The following is a 26,346-nucleotide window of genomic DNA, read 5'->3' on the forward strand; positions in this document are numbered from 1 at the left end:
TCTCCGGCCGAGAGAGAAACTCGATCTTGTACCCAGATCGAACGATTTTCTGAACCCACCTGTCCCGAACCCGGGACAGCCATGGCTGAGCGAAAACCGAGCAAGCGTCCCCCCACCCCTGAGTCGGGTGAGGGCGCCCCTTTAGGCCGCACTGTTGTGGGCCGCGGAATCGGTGTGTTAGCCTCGACCTTTGGACGGCTTGCCCCTATAGTGTGACCGAAAGGCACGAAAAAAGACCCCTGAGGGGGCCGAAAGGAGACATGCTTCTTACCAGGAGCCGTCTTAGTCTTGTGGGATCGAGGCAAGAGCGTGCTCTTACCACCCGTGACCCCCTAAATTAGGGCATCAAGGGATTCACCAAGAAGGCGAGAACCACCAAAAGGCAGAGTAGCTAAGGTCTTACGCGAAGATTGGCCACCGACCAACACTTCAACCAAACCAGGCGGCGAGACAACACCGCCAAACCATGTACACGTGCAGCCAACGGAACCATATCCAGGTCCGAATCACACAAATACATGACACCCTGGTGGATTTGATCCACCATATCCCAAGTCGCCTGGAGGGCAGAATCAGCCACCAGGACACGTCTAATCACCTGCGTCCAGCTCGCGACCACCTGGGCCGCCATAAGTGAAGCAATAAGGCTTTAAACATAGAACCCATAATAGAATAGGTATGACAGACAAGGGACTCCATCCTCTTGTCCGTGGCATCCCGGAACACCGGGGTGTCTTCAGCAGGAATCGCAGTGGACTTGTTCAAAACTGCTATCGCGTGGTCCACCGGAGGGGGGACACACCAACGCTCATCAGTAGCGGTCGTAAAAGGATAGCGTAGCTTAAACCTACTCGGTACAGCAAAAGGTTTGCGTATATTACGCCAATGTTCATTCACAGCGCGTTAAAAACATCAGTGCAGGGAAACACCTGCGACATTTTGCGCCTTTTCTGCGTCCCATAAGCCACCAAGGCAGCAGGGGGACATTGTTCATCCTCTAAACGCAGTGTTTGCTTGATAGAAGCAACCAATACATCCATGAGTGCAAGCTCTTCAGACGAGCCAGGGGAAGAATTATCAACCCCCTCTACCTCAGCCTCCACCTCTGACCCTACAAGGTCCAGGGAGGAACGGGACCCCGATAGGGAGACCCCAGCCACAGCAGCCCCATCACCATCCCCCTCCGAACCAGAGGAAATTAAAACTCTGGGCCATGTGTGGATTGAGCAGCCACCAGCAGGTGCACCTGAGCAGCAAGATTAGCCACAAACGCAGCCAAAACCCCCCCCCTGGAGGGGGGGGGGGAGAGAGACAGCAGTCCCTTGTGAGCCCACCAAGGTGGCAGGAATTTTGCTTTCCTGAGAATCCATTGCCCCCAGAGCAGATCGGAAAAGAAAGGGTTAACAGCCCCCACAACAAGCGCGGCGAGCGCTGCCCACTGCACACACACACTTAGCCCAATATGAGACCCCCACAGGGAGAAAAGGCTAAACTTAGGTAATGACACAGAGATAAATAAAACCTGTAAGGTCCAATGCTGCTGCTGCTGCTCCGATCGGTGCGCCCAGGGATGTGATGCAATACAGGGCGCTTCTGTGTAAGCCTATGCAAGGCTACAAGAAAATGGCCGCCAGCAGTGTTACCATGCGGCCGGAGCGAGCGCTGACAAAATAGCGTCGTTTGGCGCCGAAAACTCCGCTCCCTCACACAGTGAAAAGCACAGTAAACATGGCGGACCGCCGCAGCGGTCTTAGAAATGTGCCCCAACACGATACATGCATGTTATACAGCACACAGTCTGACACACAGATCCAGTCTGACACAGAAGTGCAGCACAGCCCCCCTCCTTGCAGCCCACAGCATGCACCAGAGAGATAGGGAACATTTACAGTGTGACAGAGGCAGGGTAACACAGTCCCAGACTGACAGCCCTCAGACAGACAGGTCCCCACATAGATTTACACTTACCTCATAGGTGGCGTGGGGAACCCGCACAGGCGAACAAGCCGCTGTACATGAGACAGGGAGAGTCGCATCCAGGACGCAGCAATGGTGGGTTGAGAAACCGCACAGCGTCCAGTGAGGTAGCCACCTCACCATAGCATCCCTGCACCGAACAGGGATGGGTCGTTCAGAAACTTCAGGAGCGGTACCTGACTGAACGCTCGATGGCGGGCTGAGAAACCACTGACCCACAACCTGCGACCAGGGGGGTCAGCCCGAGACGCAACCCGCATGATCCTCTTCATCAGAAGAACTAAACTAATGCTGGTAAAAAATAACAGCTAAGTAAAGAAAGAGAAAAAAACTCAAATAAAATCAAAAGAAAAGAAAAGGCTGAGACAAAAGTCCTAGCATAGAGACATGCAGCCACTCCTGACAAGCTAGACATTGAAACTGAGTTGGATACAGGAAGTGGAGGGTTATGTACTGAGGGGACCACCCCCTGGGGGTGGGATATGTTAAAAATCTTTGTATTAACATATTCTATTGCCTAGCTACTCCTACGGAATAAAGGACATAACCCCCATTGGTGATGAATATGAAGTGGGCGGCGACTGTCGGAGGACGTAAGAGAAAAATCACTTTTTTTAATTAAAAAATAAGAAACCAGTAAAGTTAGCCCAATTTTTTTCCATAATGTGAAATATAATGTTACGCCGAGTAAATAGATACCCAACATGTCATGTTTCAAAATTGCGCACGCTCACGGAATGGCGACAAACTTTGGTACTTAAAAATCCCCATAGGCGACAATTTAAAAATTTCTACAGGTTGCCATCTTTGAGTTACAGAGGAGGTCTAGGGCTCAAATTATTCCCCTTGCTCTAACGATCGCGGCGATACCCCACATGTGTGGTTTGAACACCGTTTACATATGTGGGCGGGGTTTCTGTATGCGTTTCGCTTCTGCGCGCGAGCTAACGGGGACAGGGCGCTTTCATTTTTTTTTTTTTACTATTTTATTTATTATTTTTTATTTTTACACCGTTTAAAAAAAAAAAAAAAAAAAATTGATCATTTTTATTTTTATTAAAAGAAATGTAAATATTCCTCGTAATAGAAATAGGCACGACAGGACCTCTTTTTTGTGAGATCTGGGGTCAAAAAGTCCTCAGATCTCACAAGTACACTAAAAGATAGGAAAAAAAAAATTATTATATAAAATGAAAAAAAAAAAAAAAAAAAAAAAAAAGGACCTTTAAACCGGTTGCTAGTCAACAACATTTTCCGTAGCTCCGGTCCTCCAAGACCATAGAGTCAAGTGAGGGCAAGCTTGCCCTCACTCGACATCCTGTCTGTGAGGATCCGGGACCGGATCGTTTTCCCCGCTGCCGGCGGGTCCGGTAAGCGGGGAAAAGGACCGGAACGCGGCGGGAGGGGCGCCTCTTCCGCCATCCCGGAAGGGTGATCCCACGGCGAATCCGCCGCTGGGACCACCCTTATTGGAAAGCCAACCGTCCACCGTTTAAAAAAATACCAGGGTTATGGCAGCTATCTGCTGCCATAACACCGGTATTTAGGTTTAAACGGAGGACGTATATAAACCTTTTTGGACTTGGACATAGTGGCTGTATGAAGGGTGACAGGTACTCGGGTACTTTGTTGGGCAGGTGAGCGGCACAGCGGAACCAATCAGGTGTGCAGGCACGCGCGATTGGTTCGCTGTGCAGCTAATCACGGCGTGATTGGCTCCCTGAATGTGCCATTGAAAAAACTAGGGAGGAGAGTAAGACTCACTGAATGTGTGGGGCGGGCTGCAGTGCACGAGTGAGTAATGTATGTATGCTCACCGCTGAAGTGTCCCGGCTTCACGGAAGTCTGTGAGTCCTCCTGTCCTCCTCCGAGTCCCTTCCCCCTGCCTATGTAAATATCGTGACCTCGGCGATATGAATATCGCCTACGGCCACAGAACGATAGTCGATATCATATCGACTATCGTTCAGCCCTATTGTTCGGCACAAAATTATTCGGCCTTTTGACTTATTCGGCCGAACACCGAAAGTGCTATTTTTTCTATTTTCGGCCGAATAATGTTCGGCCGCCGAATATTCGGTGCATCCCTAATAAATATCAAAAAATTCTTCCTCAGGGACATTATATCCACTTCTGTAACATAAATTGGATTAATTTTAGAAATAAATACATCAAAATGTGAAATAGCTCTTCATTAACAGTCAAAATACAATATGCCGACCTTTGCTTCTGCTGACGTTAACAATGCTAGCAACGTTCCAACACTTTTGGGAAGACCCGAGGAGTGGAGGCGAGACCAAAAGGTAACGCCACAAACTGATAATGCTCCTCTGCCACGGCAAAGCGGAGGAAGCGCTGGAATGTGAAGGTAAGCATCCTTAAAGTCGATGGAGGCAAGAAAATCCCCCCTGATGCAGGGAAGCCACCACCATGCGAATAGACTCCATTCTGAATTTCAAGCTGTTCAGCACCTTGAGGTTAAGGATTGGGCACACCTTATCTTCCTTTCTGGGGACTGTAAACAGGTTTAAGTAAAACCCCTGAAAACATCCCGAAGTTGGAACCGGGACTATATATATATATATATATATATATATATATATATATATATATATATATATATATATATATATATAGACAATCGTCCAATAGATTGGAAGAAATGACTTCCCCCTGACTGAGCATTGGTGACCGAAGCCACCAAACCAGAGATTCCCTGGTCCGTTCGCTCAGCCGGATCCGATTGTCCAGGGAATCGGGATTCCGGTTCCATTTGAAAAGAATCTCCTTTTGAAGAATCCGGGTATGAGACTGGGCAAATGGTACTGCCTCGAAGGAGGCCACCATCAGTCCCAGAACCCTCATGCAAGTCCGCAGGGAAGGCCAGTTGACGGTCAATAATAACTGAGTCGTCGACTGAATCTTCCGGAGTTTCTCCGCCGGGATTAACACTTTTGCCAAAGATGTATCCAAAGTTAGGCCCAGATAGTTCAGTCTCCTGGTGGGGACCAGGGATGATTTCTGCCGGTTCACTATCCACCCGAACTCTTCCAAAGAGATCATAGTCATCTCCAAGTTTAGCAACAGAGCCTGCGGAGACTCCGCACGAAGAAGAAGGTCATCTAGGTAGCCTAGAACCGAAATGCCCCGCTGTCGCAACAGCGCCAAAACCGGGGCCAAAACCTTTGTAAAGACCCGGGGAGCAGAGGCGAGACCAAAGGGTAATGCCGCAAACTGATAATGGTTCTCTCCCACGGAAAAGTGAAGGAAACGCTCATGTCCTGCGTAAATGGGAATGTGAAGATAGGCATCCTTGATGTCTATGGACGCCAGAAAATCCCCCTGATGCAGGGAGGCCACTACTGTGCGAATGGACTCCATCTTGAATTTTTGCACCCGGACAAAATGATTGAGTGCTCTTAAGTCCAGAATTGGACGCACCTTGCCCTCTTTTCTGGGTATAGTGAATAGGTTCGAATAGAACCCCTGAAAATGTTCTGTCCAAGGAACGGGGACCACCACTCCTTGTTGCATCAAATCCGTCACTGCCCCCCGCAAAGCTTCTAAGCGATCCGGGGATAGTCGGATATTGGAAGGGAAGAACCGCACCGGTGGAAGTGATCGAAACTTGATCTTGTACCCCGACCGTATGACCTCTTGAACCCATTTGTCTGGAATCCTGGAGAGCCATGGGTCCGGAAACCGGTGAAGACGTCCCCCCACCCCACCTATGGGTGGGGGCGCACCTTCAGGCTGTAGTGGTCTTATCTTCAGGTCTGGCAGAGCTGGAACTTTGTTTACCCGACCAGTGCCCTTTGAACCCCCCTGGGGGGGCTTTGGAGGACTTCGCCTTATCGCCCGCCCCAGAGGAGCGAAAAAAACGTATGAGCGGAAAAGGAAGGTCCCCGTCTGCGACGAGGTCCTTTCCCCTTAGTAGTCTGTGGTAAAAAGGTGCTCTTGCCACCAGTGATACCCTTGATGATCTCATCCAAGGTGGCACCAAACAGGCGATCCCCTTGAAAGGGGAGATTAGCCAAAGCTTTTTTGGAAGCTTGATCCGCCGACCAGCATTTTAACCACAGCATACGCCTAAGGACCACCGCCGAGATCGATACGCGCCCCATTAATGGAGAGGCGTCACAAACTGTAGCGCTTGTACCATCTGCTCCAGCAAGTCCGATACTGCCGGGGGGAGACTTCTCCCCTCCAGATCTCGGAGTAACAACTTGGTCCACTCTGTCAATATTTGTGCAACCAGAGCAATGGTGAACACTGGCCTAAAGGCTGACCCTATCAGGGAAAATATAGAGCGGGATATAGATTCCGCCTTACGGTCCACCGGATCCCGAAAAGACGGAGCGTCCTCCAACGGGATAACAGTAGCTTTATTTAGCCTGGAAATCGGCGAATCCACCGACGGTGGTACCGTCCATTTATTAAGGAGGGATTCTTCAAACGGATAGCGTCTAGCAATCCGTTTGGAAATACGAGGGGTTCGTTTTGGACGGACCCATTCTTCCTTAATTATATCTTGAAAACATTTGGGCAAAGGAAACACCTTTGCCATCTTGGTAGGCTTGCGAGTACCAAAAGCAATTTCAGTATCAACTGCCTCCGTAGGTGTAACTTCAAGTCTTAAAGTTTCCCGCACAGACACAATCAGTGCATCTACCAGCGCTTCATCTTGCGCTATAGTGGAGGCAGAAATGTCTTCCTCGCTATCTGAGTAGATGGGATATGAGACACTAGCCCCAGAAGAGGGACCTGCAGCCGCCGCAACAGGCTCAGAATCTGTATCTGAAGTGTCAGACGAAATAGGGATAGGCGGGGGTCGCTTTTTCGCCCCCCGTCCCTGACAGGCCACCTCCACCCGGGATACAAAAGACTCCAAAACCGCTGACAATGCATCAATAGTAAGTGGAGAACTGGAGGGTCCTGCGGCCACCTCGAGGGGATCAGGTGGGGATACATGTGTGGCAGGGTCCATGACAAATCCAGGAACACCTGCCAGCAAACAAGGATTGCAAAAGAAAAAACTTTTTTTTTTTTTGTATGTAATCCCCCAGCGCAACAGCGCCCCTCAGTGCCACCTGCTTCGGACCCCCACAGAGAGAGAGAGAGAGAGAGAGAGAGAGACCCCAAGGGCTCACCACCTGATGCACAAAAGCTTCTACCGAACTGCTCTCAGCACTGTCCTTACAGAACAGGAAGTCTTATGGATCGATTTACCCGGGTAAAGGAGGCGGCTCCGCCCCTTTATACGTCTTCCGGTACTCCCACCGCTGCTCCTCGAGGCAGTTGGGTGTATCCAAGATGGCCGCCGCCATACAGGAGACATTGGGCTACTGATACACCCTGAAGAAAGACTTTAACCAATGAATGAGACCTGATACGTCTCTGAAAGAGTATGGCCAGGGCTGAGATCTATCACTTGATGGTACTAAACACCGAAAAAATCTCCACACAAGATTGGAGAAAAGTCAATATACTGTCAGGGATAAAACTTTTTAAGTTTTACACAAGCAAAATAAGCCTTCCATGTATGATGGCACACTTTCCTGGAGGTGAACTTCCTAGTCTTAAAAAGGGTAGGGATTAGGTTCAGACTTCCCTATCCCTCAGAACTTGGGCTTTAACAGCCATGTCTTCAAAGCTAGCGACTGTAAAATAGTATGGAATATCAGACCTTGAGGCATCAAGTCTGGTCAGGCTGGAAGAGCCCACTACTCCTCTGCCAAGAGATTTAAGATGTCGTACCAGGTTCTTCTTGCCCGGTATTAGATGCACCAGAAAGCCATTCACCTTTATCCTGCGCGAAAAGCACAGAAAAAGCTACAATGGATGGAAGGCATAGATCATGGGAAATTGATTCCAAGGAAGTAACTAGAACAAGTTCTCCAGAACACCTCCCTAGACCAACAAGCTGGCACCCATCATCAAAATCTTTCAATTCGGAAGAAAGGGATTTCCTGAATCCAGCATTTGCATAGATATCCCTTATTGCAGATGTCATACAGGTACCCCGGGTTTTCAATAACCCCAGATCCGGACGCAACACATTGGTAAACAGCAGGGGGCCATGGAATAGGCCAGCAGGTAACAGCTCAAATTGACGGTGGTGATCTTGCACTGCGAACTGCAGAAAAAAATTGGAAAGACTGGAAAATCAACATGTGTAGGTAGGCGTCATTGATATCAACAAACACCAGGAAGTTCCCTTGAAGTAAAGCAATCACAGACCGGGTGGACTCCATCCTGAATTTTCAGGAACTTGTTGAGACCCTTGAATAGTCCCTTGACAATCGGTTTGGTAACTATGAAGATTTTGGAATAGAAGCTGTCGGACCTCTCCTCTGCCAGCACAGGTATGATGACCCCTTGAGAAAGCAGTCTTTCCAAGGCCACAAAGAAAACCTCTTTTGTGAATCTGAAGACACCTTTGAGTGCATAAAGCGCTGAGGGGGAAAGCAGAAAAGCTCCAGCTTCAAGCCTCTGGCTACCATGCTGCAGACCCAGTCGCCTGTGACTTCCTCAGACCAGGCAGCCAAGAAGGGCAATAGACATCTCCACACATACACGTGAGTTGGAGCACCCCTTTACTGTAGAGGATTTGCCTCCAGAACCAGGGGACTTGGGAGTTCAGTTCTTACAGAACTTTCTTTAAAATCAGATTGGTTTTATTAAGATTTTTGTTTTCAACACAGAGCCGGCTTAGTGGCACTTTAGACACAATAAACCAAGAAAGGTATGCAGACATACAGTGACAGTTCAAGTAATCTAAACAGAGCCAGAAGTAGCTTCCATATGCCTATGGACACCCGTAATCAGCAGACTTTAGCTCTTTTAGGAACAAGATAGAGGACAATGCAATAACAGACTTTAGCTCATTTAAGAACAAGATAGAGGACAATGCAATAATAAAAATGGGATTTTTGTACTTGCCATAAAATCTGTTTCTCTGAGTTTATCAGTGGACACAGCACTCCATAAATCTTAAAGCGGAGTTCCAGCCTAACCGCACACTCACCTGTCCCACGGTCCAGCGATGCGCCGTCTTCTCCCTCTCTGCTCCGCGGCGCCGGCATCACTGATGTGGGCACCCGGCTGTGACAGTTTGAGGCTTCACAGCCGGGTACGCACTGCACATGCGCGAGTTGCGCTATGTGTCGTGATTGGCCGGCAATCTTCTGGGACCTCTGACATGTCCCAGAAGATTGCAGGGAGGGAGGGAGAGAGGAGAACTTCCGCTCAGGGCGAGCGGAAGTGAAGCGGGTTCCTGTCAAAACTAGGTACCCGCTCACCCCCCCCCCCCCAAAAATGACATGGGTGGAACTCCGCTTTAACTACCGGGTTATTTTGCCTTCTCCAGGAGTAGGACTAGGCAGAGCAAAAAACACCTGGCTATGCCCATGGGCCATCCTGAGCTTGGTATATAACCCCCCTCTCTGCTCTAGGTAATCAGTTTAGTTGCAAGCAGTATTAGAAGTATCAGAACTCCATAGAGGGGTGGGTGCTGTGTCCGTCGATAAACTCAGAGAAATGGATTTTACAGCAAGTACAAAAATCCCATTTTCTCTTTCGTTTGACGGACACAGTGCTCCATAAATCATAACTAGTGGGATGTCCAAATGCAGTGCCAAAAGGAAAATGAGGGGTGGGGAAAATAACCCAAGGCTAAACCGAAGAGCCCTTAACCAGAACACAGGAGCCCTAACCGGGTCACAGGAGCCCCATCTGAAAAAAATAAAAGTTTAAAGAAAAACAACCCTCAAGAGGGAACAGCCCCTCTTAAACAGCACCTGCAAAACGTTAATGCCAAAGTATCTACCTTATAGAATTTTGTGAAGGTATGCCACGGCGACCAAGTGGCAGCCTTGCAAACTTGTGATACTGATGCCTGATGACGGAAGGGCCAAGAAGCACTCAGCGCCTGAGTAAAATGCACCGTGACAGGGAAAGGTGGAACCTGACCTTTAATGGAATAGAGTCACCGTCTGTCTGACCCATCTGGTGATGGTAGCCGAAGAAGAAGTGGCCAGCCCTTTTCTTGGTCCATCCATAACCACAAAAAGCGAGTCTGACCTCTGAAAAGACGCAGTAGCTGTCAGATACACCTGAATCGCACGAACCACATCCAAGGTATGCAAAGTAAATTCCTTGGGATTAGCCGGCTTGGGACACAAGGAAGGCAACACAATGTCCTCATTCAAAAGGAAGTCAGAGACAACTTCGGGCAGGAATGATGGACAGGGACGAAAAACCATTTTATCCCTATGGACCACCAAATAGGGACTGTGACAGGATAATGCAGCAAGTTTCGATACCCTGCAGGCCGAGGTAATAGCCACCAAGAATGTCACCTTGTGGGATAACGTAGACAAGGGAATCTCCCGAATATTCTCAAATGGAGGTTTCTGGAGAACCAAAAGCCCTAAATTTCAATCCTATGCCAGCCAAGGGAGACCGTATAGGTGGAGCCACATGCCGAACCCCCTGAATGAAGGTACAAACTAAAGAGTGCGTGGCTAGGGGTCGCTGAAAAAAGATTGCTAAGGAAGACACAAGGCCAACTTCTGATCAACACCCCCAATGAAGAAAGGTTAAGATCTGAGCCACAGAAAAGGTTTGAGGATGAGCCCCAGCCGACTCACACCAAGAAATGTCCCCTTCCCACATACGATGGTATATCTTGCTGCAAGACAACTTCCTCGCCTTCACCATAATAGGGATCACTAATCCAAACAAACCCCTATCCCTCAGTACCTGGCTTTCAATAGCTAAGCCATTAAAACCAGCGACTGTAAAGCAAGATGGTAGATTAGTCCTTGGGACAAATGGTCATCTCTGGAGAGGAAGCCCCCAAGGGATGTTTACAGCCACCAGGATGATTGGAAGATCCTCGCGCTTTTGATTCCTCTCAGGAACTGCGGAAGAAGCCTTAGCCGAGGATGATACTGGCCTTACCGTGGCCCTTTGGCGCCTGCGGCATCTTTTAGAGGACCCCGTAACCTCGTCACAAACCTCAGTATCCTCCTGTGGAACCGAACCTGCTAAAGGAGCTGCATGTAGGGACTGTGCAAACAGAACTGTCTTGAAGGTGGATACCACTAGACGCAGAACCTGTATGCAAATCAGGAGAGAGAACTGTCTGTGTGACAGCAACCGGTGAATCACGGCCTGTGGTTCCTAAAATTTGTCCAGAGGAAGAACCACCCTGGTCAGAATAAAAATCAGACCTAGGTAAATCAATTCCCTGGACAGGGATAGGGGGGACCTTAGGTAGTTCGGACATCACCTGAACCTTTGCAAGAATTAAATCCGCACAAGGAGACTCAGGACCTAAAAAACCTGAAAAGAACAAACTTTGCCCCCCTTTCTGGGTACCCCCAAAAGAAAAATTTTGTGGATCTTCTTGACGGTCACAAAAGTCGTCCATGGGGCCGGAAAGCAGCAAAGTTGTCCCCCCACCCCAATAATTGATGAGAGCAGACCTTCATGCCGAAAGGGGTCTTGTCTGATTTGAAAAAATCTATTTCCCTTATTCTCCATCCCAGAAGCACAAACTAATTTTCTTTGGGCTGAGGGGGCCCCTGTCTGCGATGAGACTTATTCCCTTACTTTGACTGTGGCAGGAAGGTACTTTCCCCCCCACGATACCCTTACGATGTCATCCAGGGTAGCCCCAAACAGGCTACCCTGGATGAAAGGGCAGATCAATGAGAGATTTCCTAGAGGCTTGGTCTGCGGACCAATTCTTAAGTCACAGCATGCGCCTAATCACCACCGGTGAAACAAAGTTTGGACAGCACAGGCGCTGTATCCAAAGCTGCGTCACAAATAAACTGCAGCCCATGGAACAGCTAGCCTGCAAAATCAACATAAGCAGCGGGGATCTGCTCACTCCCCAGTCCCTGGCACAAAAGCTTGGCCCATTAAGTTAGGGTCTGAGACACCAGGGCTATTGCAAAGACTGTCCGCAATGCTGAACCAGCCATAGTAAACATGCTGCGTGCCACAGCCTCTGCTTTCCTGTCAGTTGGGTCCTTAAAGGACAGGGATTCCTCTACTGGGATCATGGTTGCTTTATTCAACTTGAAAACAGGACGGTCCACCACTGAACTAATCCATTTTTTTTTTTTTTTAAAAGGGACTCCTCAAAAATGTAACGTACAGCAAAACGTTTGGGGAACACAAAGGGTCATTTTGGTTGTTCCCATTCCATAAAAGAAAACCTGTCAAAATAAGGCACACAAGGAAACCCCTTTGGAAAACGAGGCGACTTATGTGTACTAAACGACACAGCCACGTCCGTGGCTACATCAGCCACATCCTCAGTTTTTAAAGTCTCACGCACTGCAGTGATAAGTGCGTCTACCAGCAGTTTTTCTTTCGCTGCTTCAACTATGGAGGAATTATTCTCACTATCGGATGGATCTGGGGGTGTGATATTAGGTCCCCCTGGACAGGGCGTGTTCAAGGCGGCATAAGGCTCAGAATCAGATGAGACAGACTGCGCAGGGGAAGGCGGGGGGCGCTTCCTCCTGGGCCTTTGCCCACACGCCACTAGAACTGCAGGACCGCCGTCAGTGCAATCATGGGAAGCTGGGGTTCCAAGGGACCTGCAACCCCCATAAGGGGGTCAGTGGGGGGGGGAGAGGTGACCCTAAGGCTCCATGAGGAAAGGAAGACCTTGCAGTACAAAAACGATCTTTTGGCACCACTAAAGGATACCCTCAAGGCTCAGAGTACCTATCAGCAGTGAGAGAGAGAAATAACAGGGACCCCCCAAGGATTTACCCTACCGACCAGAGGAGTGCCAATAATTCCAACCCAGCATCATCATGGGGGTTATCCCTGTTCATATGTCCTGGGCACAGGAAGAGAAAACTGTGCGTCTGTGGCGTTGTCCAGAGGATCCAGGGACCTTGCCCAATTCTATGCACCTTCCTGTTGAGGCAAGAGGCCAACAGGTCCACTTTGGAAGTTCCCCACCGGGAAAAAAACAGCTGAACCTTCAAATGCAGGCTACCTCTCGAGCTGCCAGGACACTTCTTGTGCCCCCTTTGTGATTGACATATGCATTGTCCCATTGAAATCTTACCGGGCACCCCTAAAGGCGATTTGTCCGATGACCCAGACAAATCTTATCGCCCAAAGTTCCAATTTGATTGGTAGTCTTGACTCCTCCAGAGTCCAGACACCTTGAGCACATCCGTACCCAAAACGCCTCCCCACCCGGACAGGCTGGCAACCGTGGAGACCACCATCCAGTAAAGGGGAAGGAAGGATTTGCCCTGTTGAGGCGCCGGAGAGCAAAGCCACCATACCAGGGACCCTCTCGTATCCCGGCCCAAAAGGATAAGATTGTCTAGAGACTGGATTCTTGTCCCACTTGGTAAGAATCTCTTTGCAGAGGTCTCGAGTGGAACTGTGCAAACGGAGCAGCCTTGAAAGTAGACACCATCAGGCACAGCACCCGCATGCAAGTCCTGAAAGATGACTGACTGCTGGACAAAAGGAGCCAAATCGCATCATTTGGAGTTTTTTTCCCCTGGAAGAAACACCCTGGCAGAAGCAGAGTGCAGAATCAGACCCAGATAGTCCAAAACAGAATTTTGGAAGTTCAATTTCCAACCAAACTCCTGCAGAGTCTGTACTGTAATTTCCAGGTTGTCCTTTAGAGCAGTCGGAGACTCTGCTCCCAGAAGAGCGTCCAGGTACCCAGTACCGCAATCCCCTGCTGTGGTTACAATTTTAACACCGAGGCCAACACTTTTGTGAATCCCCGAGGAGCTGAGGTGAGACCAAAGGGTAATGCCATGAACTGATAAAACTCCTCGCCCACGGTAAAGCGGAGGAAACGCTGCTGACCAACATATATTGGTATATGAAGGTAAGCATCCTTTGATGTGGGGATGCCACTACCGCACAAATGGACTCCATTCAGAACTTCTGTACACGCACAAAGTGGTTCAAAGCCCTGAGGTCCAGGAATGGACGTACCTTGCCTTTCTTCCTGGGAACTGTAAACAGGTTTGACTAGAAACCTTGAAAAAGTTCCAATTTTATAACCGGAACAATAACCCCTTGTAGTAGAAAGTCCTGCACCGCCCCGAAGAGACCCCAGGCGGTCTGGGGACAAACACAGGTTGGAAGGAAAGAACCTCACTGGAGGATAAGAGCAAAACTATCTTGTAGCCAGACCCAATCAGCTCATGGAATTCCCCCCCCCTCCGTCTTAAGTTAGGGAGGTCCATGGGTCCGAAAAGAAGCGAAGACGTCCCCCCACCTCAGACACGGGCGAGGGCACCCTTTCAGGCAGAAGAGGGCTTGTCTGCAGGTCTGGAAGAACCCACTCTCGCCTTATCGGACAAAGTCCTCTTGGAACTTCCGGAGCAGTTCCTGACAGGCTTAGATTCTTTGAGACGAAAAGGTCGCATATGAGCAGAGAAAAAAGAGCCCACATCTGCAACGAGACTCGGTTCCCCTGGCAGCCTGTAGAAGAAAGTACTCTTCCCCCCCTGTAAGACATTTAATGATATCATCCAGACAGCCTAGAAACTAGGGGATCTGCATCCAGAGAGGCATCACAGATAAACTGAAAAAACGGAGGAGAACCTACGCTTAGGAATGAGTTCTGTCTTAAGCTCAATATATAAACTGATAAACAAGTTATTTGAATTAGTGCAAAAATAAGTGCAAAAATTAAAATTATAACCAAAGTTAATTAAATTAGGCTGCTGCTGATAAAAAGGAATAAGTTCCCTTAAAGTGTCTATGTGCAAATGTATTAGCGCTGCTCTAAAATGTGGACGTTTTAGAGCAGCGCTGATACGTTTGCACATAATCACAGACAAATTGCAACCCCTGGACCAACAGGTCCGCCAGCTCCGCAAGGGCAGGGGGAAACCAAGGGGATGCCGGCCAAGGGTCCACAATTGGACCACCTATGAGACCCCACAAAAGACAAGGGCGAGGGGTCGCCTTAAGAGCCCACCATAGAGGACATAATAGAACATAACCCCCCCCCCCCCAAAGGTGAGCTGCCCACCGGGGAGCGGACGTGCAGGCAGGGTACCCCCGCTCACATAATGGCGGCAAGGCTGTCACCAACAATGAAGCGCCCCCAAGGCACCACCCGGTTCAAGGGAGGTGCCAAGCTGACCATATGGCCTAACCACGGCCTAAATTTTTGTGGGGGCCCAGCCGCAAGTATCACAGGTCCTCTGTCTGGCATATGCCCAAGGGGGGCATTGGGGGCTTCAGCTAGACTCACTGAGGCCACCCCCCAAAAGCGGTGCCCAACTCAGCTGCATAGCTTAGTAGGCTGCCATCTAAATTTTGAGGGCGCCCCGCCACCAGGACGAGAGCCCCAACGGATCCGACCACCCAGGGCAGCGAAGAGGAAGACGGATGCCCACACAGGAGGCAGTGGCTTCAGCCATCCTTACAGGAGCCACCGCAAATAGGATCCGCCGAATAGGCCGCGGCCTAAATTTTAGGCTGGATCCAACCACGTGAGGCGCGTACCCGATGATGGCAAAACATCCACTCCCCGAGCCCAACAACCGCCGCAGAGAGCCCAAAGGACATCCCTGCCCTAGTCACCAACACCCAGGATGGCAAGGAACCCCCCCCCCCCCCGCCACAGGAAAAACTGAGCCAGCAGCCCGGTCAGGATCAGCAATCTGGCAAGACCCAGTGACCGTTTAGAGAGGCTGGGGGGGAGGGGAACTGGAGGTCCGGCCGTCCCAGAAAGGTGCCCACGTCCCCCCTTACTTACAACACCATGGAACTGGGTGGCCACTGCACCATCAGTATGGGGGTGCTGTGGGGCTATGTCATGGCCGAAATAGCGTGGAGCTGAGGCCTGAGTGCGCTCACTGACCGAACTGGGGAGACCTTAAGGATCTAGAATATCCAGTCCGACGCCCAGTCCAGCAGTTGATTGTAGTTCTCACAGGAACAGGAAATAATAAAAGGAGAAATAAATTCCATTCAAAAAGGAAAAATATGCTAGGACTAGAGATCCCAGCAAGGAACTAGGTCCTTAGTCCTGACTAGACAGAAAAAAACCGAATGCCTATAGCAGAGTGAAGGAGTATATCCCCTGGGACTGCCCCATAGGCATGGTAAAGCTTTTTCCTGCCTAGTGTTCTGGAGCTGTGTCCGTCAATGAACGAAAGAGAAAAATGGTTTTGGATAAAGTTGCATTTTATAGGTTTAAATTCCCATTTAGATGGCTGCGCATATTTATTCTTTTAATTATTTCACTAAAAGCAATGCTGGGCACTGATCAGTCACCTCATGTGTCAGGCACTTCTCTAACAGTTGTAGATAGCAAGTGATATTCTCCTCATCTGGCCGGGAGACAAGCAGCTGTGTGCACACTGTAGAGAGAAATGTGAGAAATCAGCCATGTGCTCAAATTGCACATACAATGTGTACAAATATAACAAGGTGAAACCTGCACCCTCACCTTTGCCCAGCACTCTTGTCAGTTGTCCTGGTAGGTCCCCATCTGCTATGGGTGGCACAGATGTTTCCAAGTCACACCTTGGATCACTCTGCTGTTGAAATCCATCAGCTGTCAGTCCAGTGGGTGGCTCGTTCTCATCTGGGCTTTTGTTGGCTGAATCATGAACAGGCCTATGCTGGGAAGACTGTTCGCTGTTCACAGTCTCTGTCTGATTGGGCCTATAGTACTTGATGGGTGTGATAATGATCTGCTGAAGCTCTTGAAGTGCATTGCGTACATTTCCTCCCTCCAAGATGTCCTATTTAAACAATAAAGAATGTTAGGTTTGTAATCATGTCATCATTGCAGAGTACCTTTTGAGCAGTCTTTGTCAACCAGGGTGCCTTGGCAAAATGCCATAAAATTTACACAAATTCTCAACAAACCAGTAAGTGGAACAAGCCTGACATTTTGTTGCAAAAAGCCACAGGTTTTTATTATGCAGCATTACAACCTTGGGCATCTTGCGGGCCAGCCACTGGCATCCAAACAACCAATGACTTCATTGGTTGATAAGGAGAATGTTGGGAGCCTGCACAGAATCCTTGTTTGCCCCTTCCATGCCTTTGTCAGCACTGTTAGAGAGAGAGAGAAAAACACTAGAATACTTGTCAGTACCAGTTTCCAAAGGTGGAGGAATAAATCATCTCTAATGTTGGGTGTCCTACATGTGTGGATGCTGCTGCGATATGTTAAACTATTCTTTTTTTTTTACATTTTAGAATGGGGTGCCTCGAGATTGTGCATGATTTTAAAGGGTGCCTCGACTAGAACAAAACAAAAATAAAAGGTAAGAAACAATAAATCAATTATATTTTACTTTTCCAACTTCCAACTTTTTTTTTTTAGATCATTTTGTTAACACTATATAAATAAAAAGAAGACAAAAATGCTTGCTGGCAACTAGTAAAACCAATGCTGTCAACAATATGGCTGAAGGAGTGGCGCTCCTCTACAAAATGATTGCACAGCAGATCTTGTGCTAATGAAAATAAGGACTTTTTCTCAATTCTCACCTGAAAAAAAAGAGGATATTTTCCCAATAGAGACACACAGCAACATAAACCTGAGAGAGGGCTAAGGCTGGCCATACACTATACAATTTTCTTGTTCAACTTTCCTTTAGATTTACCAAAACCATGTAATGTAGGGTCAAACCTAAACACTTTCAATTTGTATGCAATCAGGCAGGCCCTTGCACTACATAGTTTAAGGTAAATCTAAAGGAAATTGAATAAGAAAATTGTATAGTGTATGGCCAGCCTTAGTCTTCCCCCCCACTCTATCTTACACAAACTAAGCTTTGGCTGGAGCTAGACTTTCCCAAGAATGGAGCAAAAATGACCAACATTTTAATTTTAATACTCCAGCAAATAAAATCCAAGGTCTCATGCACACAGGGCGTTAGAAAAAAATGAGCTGCAGAGCTACTACTCACGCCAGGAAAAAGTTGCTGTAAAAACGTGTTTTTAGTAGCTTTTTCCATTGGCGTCAATGCACGTTTAGCCACGTTAGCTTTTAGCAGCGTTTTTCTGCCTCTATTTAAAATCAATGGTTGCCTATGAGCAGTCTTTGATACGGCTTCAAGCCCATTGATTTGAATGGAAGTCACATCCAGGTCGGATCAGGATGTTTCGACTTGTGGTGCTACTTGCACTCCTCCTCGTCGGAGGAGGAGCGGAGGGAGAAGATCAGAGGAAGATTTTTAATAAAGGACTTCTCAAAACTGTCTCTTATTATTTACACTACACTGCCTTTTATGGGGTGAATGGGGAGGAGAACAATGTACCCCATACTCATTCACATGGGGGGAGCCTGGGATCTGGGGGGCCCCTTGATTACAGGGAGTGTCCAGATTCCGATAAGCCCGTAGACCCCCACTACCACCGCCCAGGGTTGTCGGGAAGAGTACCTTGTCCTCATCAAAATCCATACCAGACCCGAAGGGCCTGATTTAGAACCTGGGGTGGGGACCCCCATGCCATTTTTTCCCCCATTTTGGCGTGGAGTTCCCCCTCAAGATCCTCAGAGAGCAAGCCGCCCCACAAGTCGAGTCATCCTTATCCAACTTGGATGCGACTTCCATTCAAACCAATGAGCTCCCATAGGGAATCATTGATTTTCACAAAAAAAAAAAAAAAACATAACGAGGCTTAACGCTGTATAAGCGACATTAAGCAGCCTTTAACAGCGTCAGATATTTTTACAGCTGTAACGCTGGTCCTCGGATTTTTTTTGCAGCTTGAAAACTTCTGTGTGTGCATGAGGCCATAAGATAACATTGAGGGGCGTTTTAAGCTGCAAAAAAAAACATCCAACGCTCCTCATGGCAGCTGCAAAAACGCCCTGTGTGCATGAGGCCTAAAGTTTGACTGGTTAACTATAGCTGATGTTTATGTCGAAGTACCATTTTATAAATGGACAGCAACGGCTCTCATTCTAATTCTAAGCAAATCCAAGCCAGGATTCCCATTTATCCCCAATGGGTTTTGCAATCTTCCAATGTGCCCCAGAAGTTTCTTCATTGACTCATAGGTGCATCATCTGACAGAGGAGTAGAAGAAAGAAACTAGGGGTCTTAAAGGGACAAAAAAAAAAAAAAAAATCAAGTGGTATTGGGGCAGTGCAATTTACACATAATTCCAAATCTTAAAATTTTCTATATAGTTCAATCTTTTATAAACCATTTTTCAATTTTCATTATAAATGACCCTTTTCCCTCTTTCCATCATACTGTATTCAACCTAGATGCCATGACTGATCTGCACATAAAAGGGCCAGGATAACTATGCCTTGTAACTGTAAGCCACTCACAGTGCAGCACCGTGCCCTCATAAAATAAAGTCTCAAAACCAACATACCACCAGAAACAGTTAACAGCACGTGTTGAGAAACACACCCCAGAAAAGTCCAAAGCCAGATACAATTGTATTCAAAACAGAAAATCCAAAACCATGTGTTAGGTGAGCACTATAAGGCTTCAGCCGCTAGCACAAAAAGTCCATAATCCAAAGATTATAATAAAGTGTCCATCGTGCATATAGAGTGTCAGAACACTCACCAGACGTAATATCAAATAATGCAGTGAAAAATGATACACCACGAGCGAATAGTGAGGGGCCTACATGCTGGCGTCAGACCGCCGTATCCTTTCAGGAACAGCGGTCTATCTATGCGAGTTTTGGCCATTTGTTTGCTTTTAAACATGTACATGTATCTTAATATTTTTTAAAATAAATACTACACTATATGAGCATTTCTGGCTGCATTTGGTGAGCATCTACACAGCATATCCAGTGCACGGCGTCCTAAAGGGTAGTCCTTCAGACCAGACCGGCTTTAGTTTGGATTGTTATTCAGGTTCATATATATGCGATTTCTGGTAAGTGCATACATATGGTGAAGGAGGAGCACATTTTCAAGATTACTATTCCCTCGTGGTGTACCGATTTTCACTGCATTATTTGATATTACGTCTGGTGAGAGTGTTCCGACACTCTATATGTACAATGGACACTATTATAATCTTTGGATTATGGACTTTTCATGCACCTTTGGACTGTTTATCTCGTTTAAAAGCACAGCACTTAGTGTTTTATTGTTCTCATTAATATGGTTTTAGCGCTGCACACATTTTTTGTATTCAGATACAATTATTTATCATTTGGGACTTTTGATTTTGAAGGTTTTAGAAATTCATGTTATGAAGCGGTTTTACTGTTCGATGCCATTCTGCACAGAAATAAACATTTTGAAAATTAAACACATGCAGGACTAAGCCCTGGTTTACACCAAAGCAATTTGTCATGTGATTTGACAGTTCAAAATCGCATGACAAGTATAGACAGGAATAAAATCTTTCTAATTGCCGCGACTCATGTCGCAGAGACTTTGAAAAAGGTTCCTGCACTATCTATGCGCGATTTAATTAGCGAATTACATTGACATTAGTGTAAATGAAGTTGCACTGATGTCAGCAAGCCACAAATGAAAACGCCACTGATCAGCGGCTTCGAAATGATGCCAAAGTAGTGCAATTTCAAAGCCGCACTGACGTAAACCAGGGCTTAAATGAGGACATTGCATTGCCATTGTATGAGGCATTAATCTAAGCATTCACAATATTTTCATTTTCTCCAGATTGGTAACACTTTAAGGCCTTATGTACACTGCAACTGCTAAACTAATATTTTGGAAAAGTTGGGCATTTTTTTCATCACCCCGTGAACGCTCCTCTATGTTTGTACATTTACACTCAGTCATTGGTTTAGAGGCAGTTGAGGTTACATGAACTTTTTTGAAAGCAAAGCAGAAAAAGCAAACCACAAATGCTTGTAACCGGTAAACTGCGTTTATGCGTGTTTGCGTTTATAGGTTTTTTTAAAGGGGAAATTAATTGATAATTTTTGAACACGTTGGAAAAAAAAAAAAAAAAAAAAAAAAAGATTTTTGACTTACCATAAAATCCATTTCTCTGATATTCATTGACTGACACAGCTCCTGATCTTCTTAACCATTGGGTTATACTGTCCCCTATTAGGAGTAGGACACTAGGAGGAAGAAAAAAAAATAAATCTGGCTACGCCAATGGGCAGTCCCAGGGGGTATACTCCCTCTCTCTGCTATAGGTACTCAGCTTTGTTACAAGCAGTGTCAGAAAAATTACAACTCCGCAGAGGGGTGGGTACTGTGTCTGTCAAACATCAGAGAAACGGATTTTACGGTAAGTCAAAAATCCAATTTTCTCATTCGTTCATTGACGGACACAGCTCCCGAACTTCTTAGCAATTGGGACGTCCCAAAGCAGTGTTCGACATGAGGAGTGGGAACAGCGAAAAAAATTCCCAGGGCCAAACTATAGGCAACCTGGTAAACCGTGGCTCAACCAAAACTGGAGCCCACCTGAAAAGAACAATACACCCTTAAGAGGACCAGGTCCTTTTAAACAGCCTGCAAAACCTTGCGGCCAAAGATACCAACACATCCACTTTATAGAACTTAGTAAAAGTGTGCACCGACGACCAGGTGGCCACCTTGCAAACCTGCGTCACAGACGCATGACGGAGTAGAATGACCAAGTAGAATGCGCCTTGACAGGGAAGGGAGGAACCTGACCCTTGATGGAATAGGCCTGAACCACCGTCTGTCTGATCAATCTGGAAATGGCTGCAGAAGAAGCGGGCAACCTGAGGCCCATCCGTGAGCACAAATAATTCTGATTTCCTAAAAGACTCCGTAGCTGCCAGGTACACCCTAATCGCCCAGACCACATCCAAGGCATGCAAAGCAATTTCCTTCAGATGTTTAGGCCTGGGAAGGCAACACAATGTTATTACAACACAACCATCTTATCTCTGTGAACCACCAAGTAAGGTGAATGACAGAATTAACGCTGCTAATTTCGACACCCTGCACGCAGAGGTGAGAGCCACCAAAAAAGGCCACCTTGTGGGAAAGTGTAAACAGGGGAATCTTCCGAAGGTTTTCAAAGGGAGGCTTCTGGAGGACTGAGCACCAAATTGAGGTCCCAAGGCGGTAAAAAAGACCGCACTGGAGGAGCCACCAAAAAGGCCACCTTCTGGGACATCGTAAGCAGGGGAATCTCCTGAAGGTTTTCAAAGGGAGGATTCTGGAGGACTGAGAGCACCAAATTGAGGTCCAAAGGCGGTAAAGAAGACCGCACTGGAGGAGCCATGTGCTGAACTTTCTGAAGAAAAAGTACACGCCAGGGAGTATGTGGCCAAGGGCCATTGAAAGAAGGCTGCTAATGCGGACACCTGGCCCTTGATGGTACTCAAGGCCAGTTTCTGCTCAATTCCCCCCCCCATTATAGGAAAGTGAAGATCGGAGCCACCGAAAAAGAACGAGGATGAACCCCAAGAGACGCACACCACGCAATGTACGTCTTCCACATACGATGGTAGATCTTCCTAAAAATAGATTTCCTAGCTTTTAACGGCGTTGGAATCACAGACTCAGAAAAACCTCTATCCATCAGCACCTGGCGGTCAACAGCCAAGCCGTCAAAGCCAGCAACTGTAAAGCAGGATGGAAGATTGGTCCTTGGAACAGCAGATCCTCTCTGAGAGGAAGCTTCCAAGGAACGTCTACGACCAGCCACACCAGATCGACGTACCAAGCCCGGCGGGGCCACTAAGATGATCGGAATCCCTTCTGCCTCAAACCTGCGTAGAAGTCCTGGCAGAAGCTTGAGAGGATGAAAGATGTAAATCAGACGACACTGACCCAACAGGGCCACCAGTGCATCTATGGTGTCCGCCAGAGGATCCCCTGCACCTTTCTGTTGAGCCGTGACGCCAACAGATCCACCTCGGGAATGCCCCACCGGAGGCACAACTGATGAAACACCTCCAGATGAAGGGACCACTGCTGGCTGATGTAATCCACCTGCCAGTTTTCCACCCCAGAAATGTGTACGATGGAGAGGGCTGGAACGAACCGTTCTGCCCACCTTAGAATGCCGGCTACCTCCAGAGCCGCCAGGACACTTCTTGTGCCCCCCTGGTGATTGACATAAGCATGGCATTGTCCGATTGAATGCGCACTTGACATCCCTGAAGACGATCCGTCCAATGTCCCAGGCACAATCTGATCGCTCGGAGTTCCACTACATTGATCGGTAGTCTGGACTCTTCCAATGCCCAGATCCCTTGAGCAGAATTTTTGCCAAGGACGCCTCCCCAGCCGGACTGGCTAGCATCAGTGGGGACCACTGTCCAATACAAGGGGAGGAAGGATTTGCTCAGCAGAAGTGCTGAAGAACGAAACCACCATATCAGGGACTCTTTCATTCCCTGACTCAGACGGATCTGGTTGTCCAGAGACTCGGGAGACTTGTCCCATTTAGCCAGCATCTCCATTTGCAGGGACCTCGCATGGAACTGTGCAAACGGAACCGCCTCAAAAAGCTAGACACCATTAGGCCCATCACCCGCATGCAAGTCCGGAGGGATGACCATCTGCTGGACAGCAGGAGACTAATTGCAGCCTGCAGTTTCTGGAGTTTGTCCAGAGGAACAAGCACTCTGGCTAAGGCTGAGTCCAGAGTCAGACCCAGATAGTCCAGCTTTGTGGACGAAACCAGAGCAGACTTCTGAAAATTCAGAATCCAGCCGAACTCCCTCAGAGTTCGTATGGGGATTTCCAGGTTGTCCACCAGAGCAGTAGGAGACTCCACTCACAGAAGGAGGTCATCCAAGTAGCCAAGTACCACAACCCCCCTGTTTGCCTAACAATGCTAGAACCAGGGCCAACACTTGTGAAGACCTGAGGAGCAGAGGCGAGACCAAAGGGTAACCCCACAAACTGATAATGCTGCTCTCCCATGGCAAAGCAGAGGAAGCACTGGTACCCGACACATATTGGAATGCAAAGGTAAGCTTCCTTGATGTCGACAGAGGCAAGAAAATCCCAGATGCAGGGATGCCACCACCGTGCGAATGGACTATTCTGAACTTCTGCACCCGCACAAAGCAGTTCAGGGCCTTGAGGTCCAGGAATGAACGCACCTTGCCTTCCTTCCTGGGAACTATAAACAGGTTTGAGTAAAAACCCTGAAAAAGTTCTGATGTCGGAACCAGGACAATCATCCCTTATAGAAACAGGTCTTGTACCGCCCCAAACAGACCCTGTAAGCGGTCCGGGACAGGCGCAAGTTGGAAGGAAAGAACCTTGCGAAACTCCATCTTGTACCCGGACCTTATCACTTCGTGGACCAACTTGTCTTGTACCAGGGAAGTCCACGGGTCCAGAAACCAGCGAAAAGCCCCCCCCCCCCCCCGCCCATATGGGTGAGGGCGCACCTTCATGCTAAAAGGTAGCCTTGTCCGCGGGTCTGGATAAGCCCGCTCTCGACTTGCCAGACCAAGTTTGCTTGGATTCACCAGAGGCGGCCCAAAACGGCTTTGATCCCCTGTCAGTCACCCCTGGGGGATGAAAAAAAACTTATGAGCCGAGGATGGCCCACGTCTACAACACGGGTCCTTGCCGTTAGTAGCCTGCAGAAGAAAGGTACTCTTCCCCCCTGTGAGACCCTTAATGATGTCATCCAGAGTAGCTCCAAACAGGCAATGTCCTTGAAAACGAAGATCAGTCAAGGCCTTCTTAGAAGTCTGGTCCGCAGCATTTGAGCCAAAAAATACGCAGAAGGACCACTGCTGAAACAGAGCCTAGCGACTAGGGAAGCCACATCCAAAGAGGCATCACAGATAAACTGCAGCCCCTTGACCAACTGGTATGCTAGCTCAGCAAAGGCAGGGGGGAGCTACTCCCCCTCCAGGTCACAGTGTAAAAGCTTAGCCCACTTGGTCAGAGTTTGTGACACCAGTGCAATGGTAAATATCGGCCTCAGTGACGAACCAGTCAGGGTGTACATATTGCGGGCCACAGCACCTGCCTTTCTGTCAGCCGGGTCCTTAAATGCCGAAGACTCTTCAACCGAAATCATGGTTGCTTTGTTCTATCTGGAGACTAGAGGGGCTACCACCGGTGGAACAGTACACTTTTTAAGAAGGGAATCCTTATAGGGGTACTGCATAGCAAATTCGCTTAGGGACCATTCTTTAGCGACCATTCTGTGAAAATAGGCAGGGAAAGGAAACACCTTTCCTGCTCTGGATGGCTTGTGAGTGCCAAAAGGGAATCCACGCCTCCGTTGCAGCTTTAGGTGCGTGCTCCATTTTTAAGGTTACACGCACAGATACAATCATGCATCCACCAGCGCCTTTTCTTGCGCAGTTGTAGAAGTGGAGGAATCAGCCTCACTATCTGAGAACTCAGGGCGCGTGATTGCAGACCCAGCAGGCTGACCCACTTTCATGGTGGCCTAATCAGATAAAGGATCTGAGGAGACCGGGGGAGGCAGGGGGCGCTTTTTGCTAGTTCGCCGCCCAAAAAACACTTCCACCAGGGACACGAAGGACTCCAGGACCGCTGCCAGTCCATCGATGGACAGTTGGGACCAGGAGGGCCCCGCAGCCTCTAAAAGGAGATCAGGTGGGGAAATGTGCTCCAAAGACTCCATAAGTCAAAAGGGGGATCCCACAAGAAAAGGAAGAAAAGCCACCAGGATAATCTGCACTCCACCTGCGGCGATCAGGAAGTCAGAAGATCCAGGAGTCAGCACCAGGGGATGAGGAGGGGCTCCCACCGCCAAAGTCAACACCCACAGGGCTCCATTATCACGGCTGCCGCTATTTTTAATGGCAAACTACCACAAAATGGCCGTCGGACTACATAAACATGGCCACCGTGCATTAGGCACACAGGCTACAGCTAAATGGCAGCCCTGTGCAGCACCACGTGGCTCCCAGTGACCCAGGAGGGATCCCTAGACCTCAGAAAATGGGACAGACAGGAAGGGGAGCCCCCACCAGGTACAGTCCCCCCACAGCCAAATGCCAGCGGCGCACGCTCCCATCGCCAGCAGAGCACCCTGCCCCCACCCCAGGCGGTGGACCAAGCCATCCCAGGCACTGCTCCAGACAAAACCTCCTCTCCATAGAAATGGGGGCCGAGATCCAGACGTATGACCTCACAAGGCATTTAACTCGCAGGCCAGCCCCAGTCCAGTGGAGCTAGGTTGTGGCCGACCTAGCGCGGAGCTGAGGTCTGCTCATGCTCGCTGGCCAGACTAGGTTGACCACTGGATCTAGATTAACCAGCTTATCACCCAGTCCGGAAGTTGTAGATCTCACAGGAAAAAAAAAAAAAAAAAAAAAAAACAGGAGAAAAAATGATATCTAAAGAAACAATTGCCAGGATCAGAGATCCTAGCAAGGAACTCGGTCCTTACTCCTGACTAGGCAGTGTACCTATAGCAGAGAAGGAGT

General features: G+C 48.3%; 1 protein-coding gene across 2 annotated transcripts in view; it reads right to left on the minus strand.

Moving 5' to 3' along the window:
• SAMD4B (sterile alpha motif domain containing 4B) overlaps window positions 1-26,346 on the minus strand; it is a 175,875-nt gene that overhangs the window by 39,908 nt on the left and 109,621 nt on the right. For both annotated transcript variants that reach the window (XM_082262800.1, XM_082262799.1), the window contains exons 7-8: window positions 16,457-16,754; window positions 16,282-16,367 (exon numbers count right to left, since the gene is read on the minus strand). In XM_082262800.1, the coding sequence (XP_082118926.1) occupies window positions 16,282-16,367; window positions 16,457-16,754 (384 nt within the window). The remainder of the gene's footprint in view (window positions 1-16,281; window positions 16,368-16,456; window positions 16,755-26,346) is intronic.

This window comes from Pelophylax lessonae (assembly GCF_965119305.1).
Source record: "Pelophylax lessonae genome assembly, chromosome: 7".
NCBI lineage: Eukaryota > Metazoa > Chordata > Amphibia > Anura > Ranidae > Pelophylax > Pelophylax lessonae.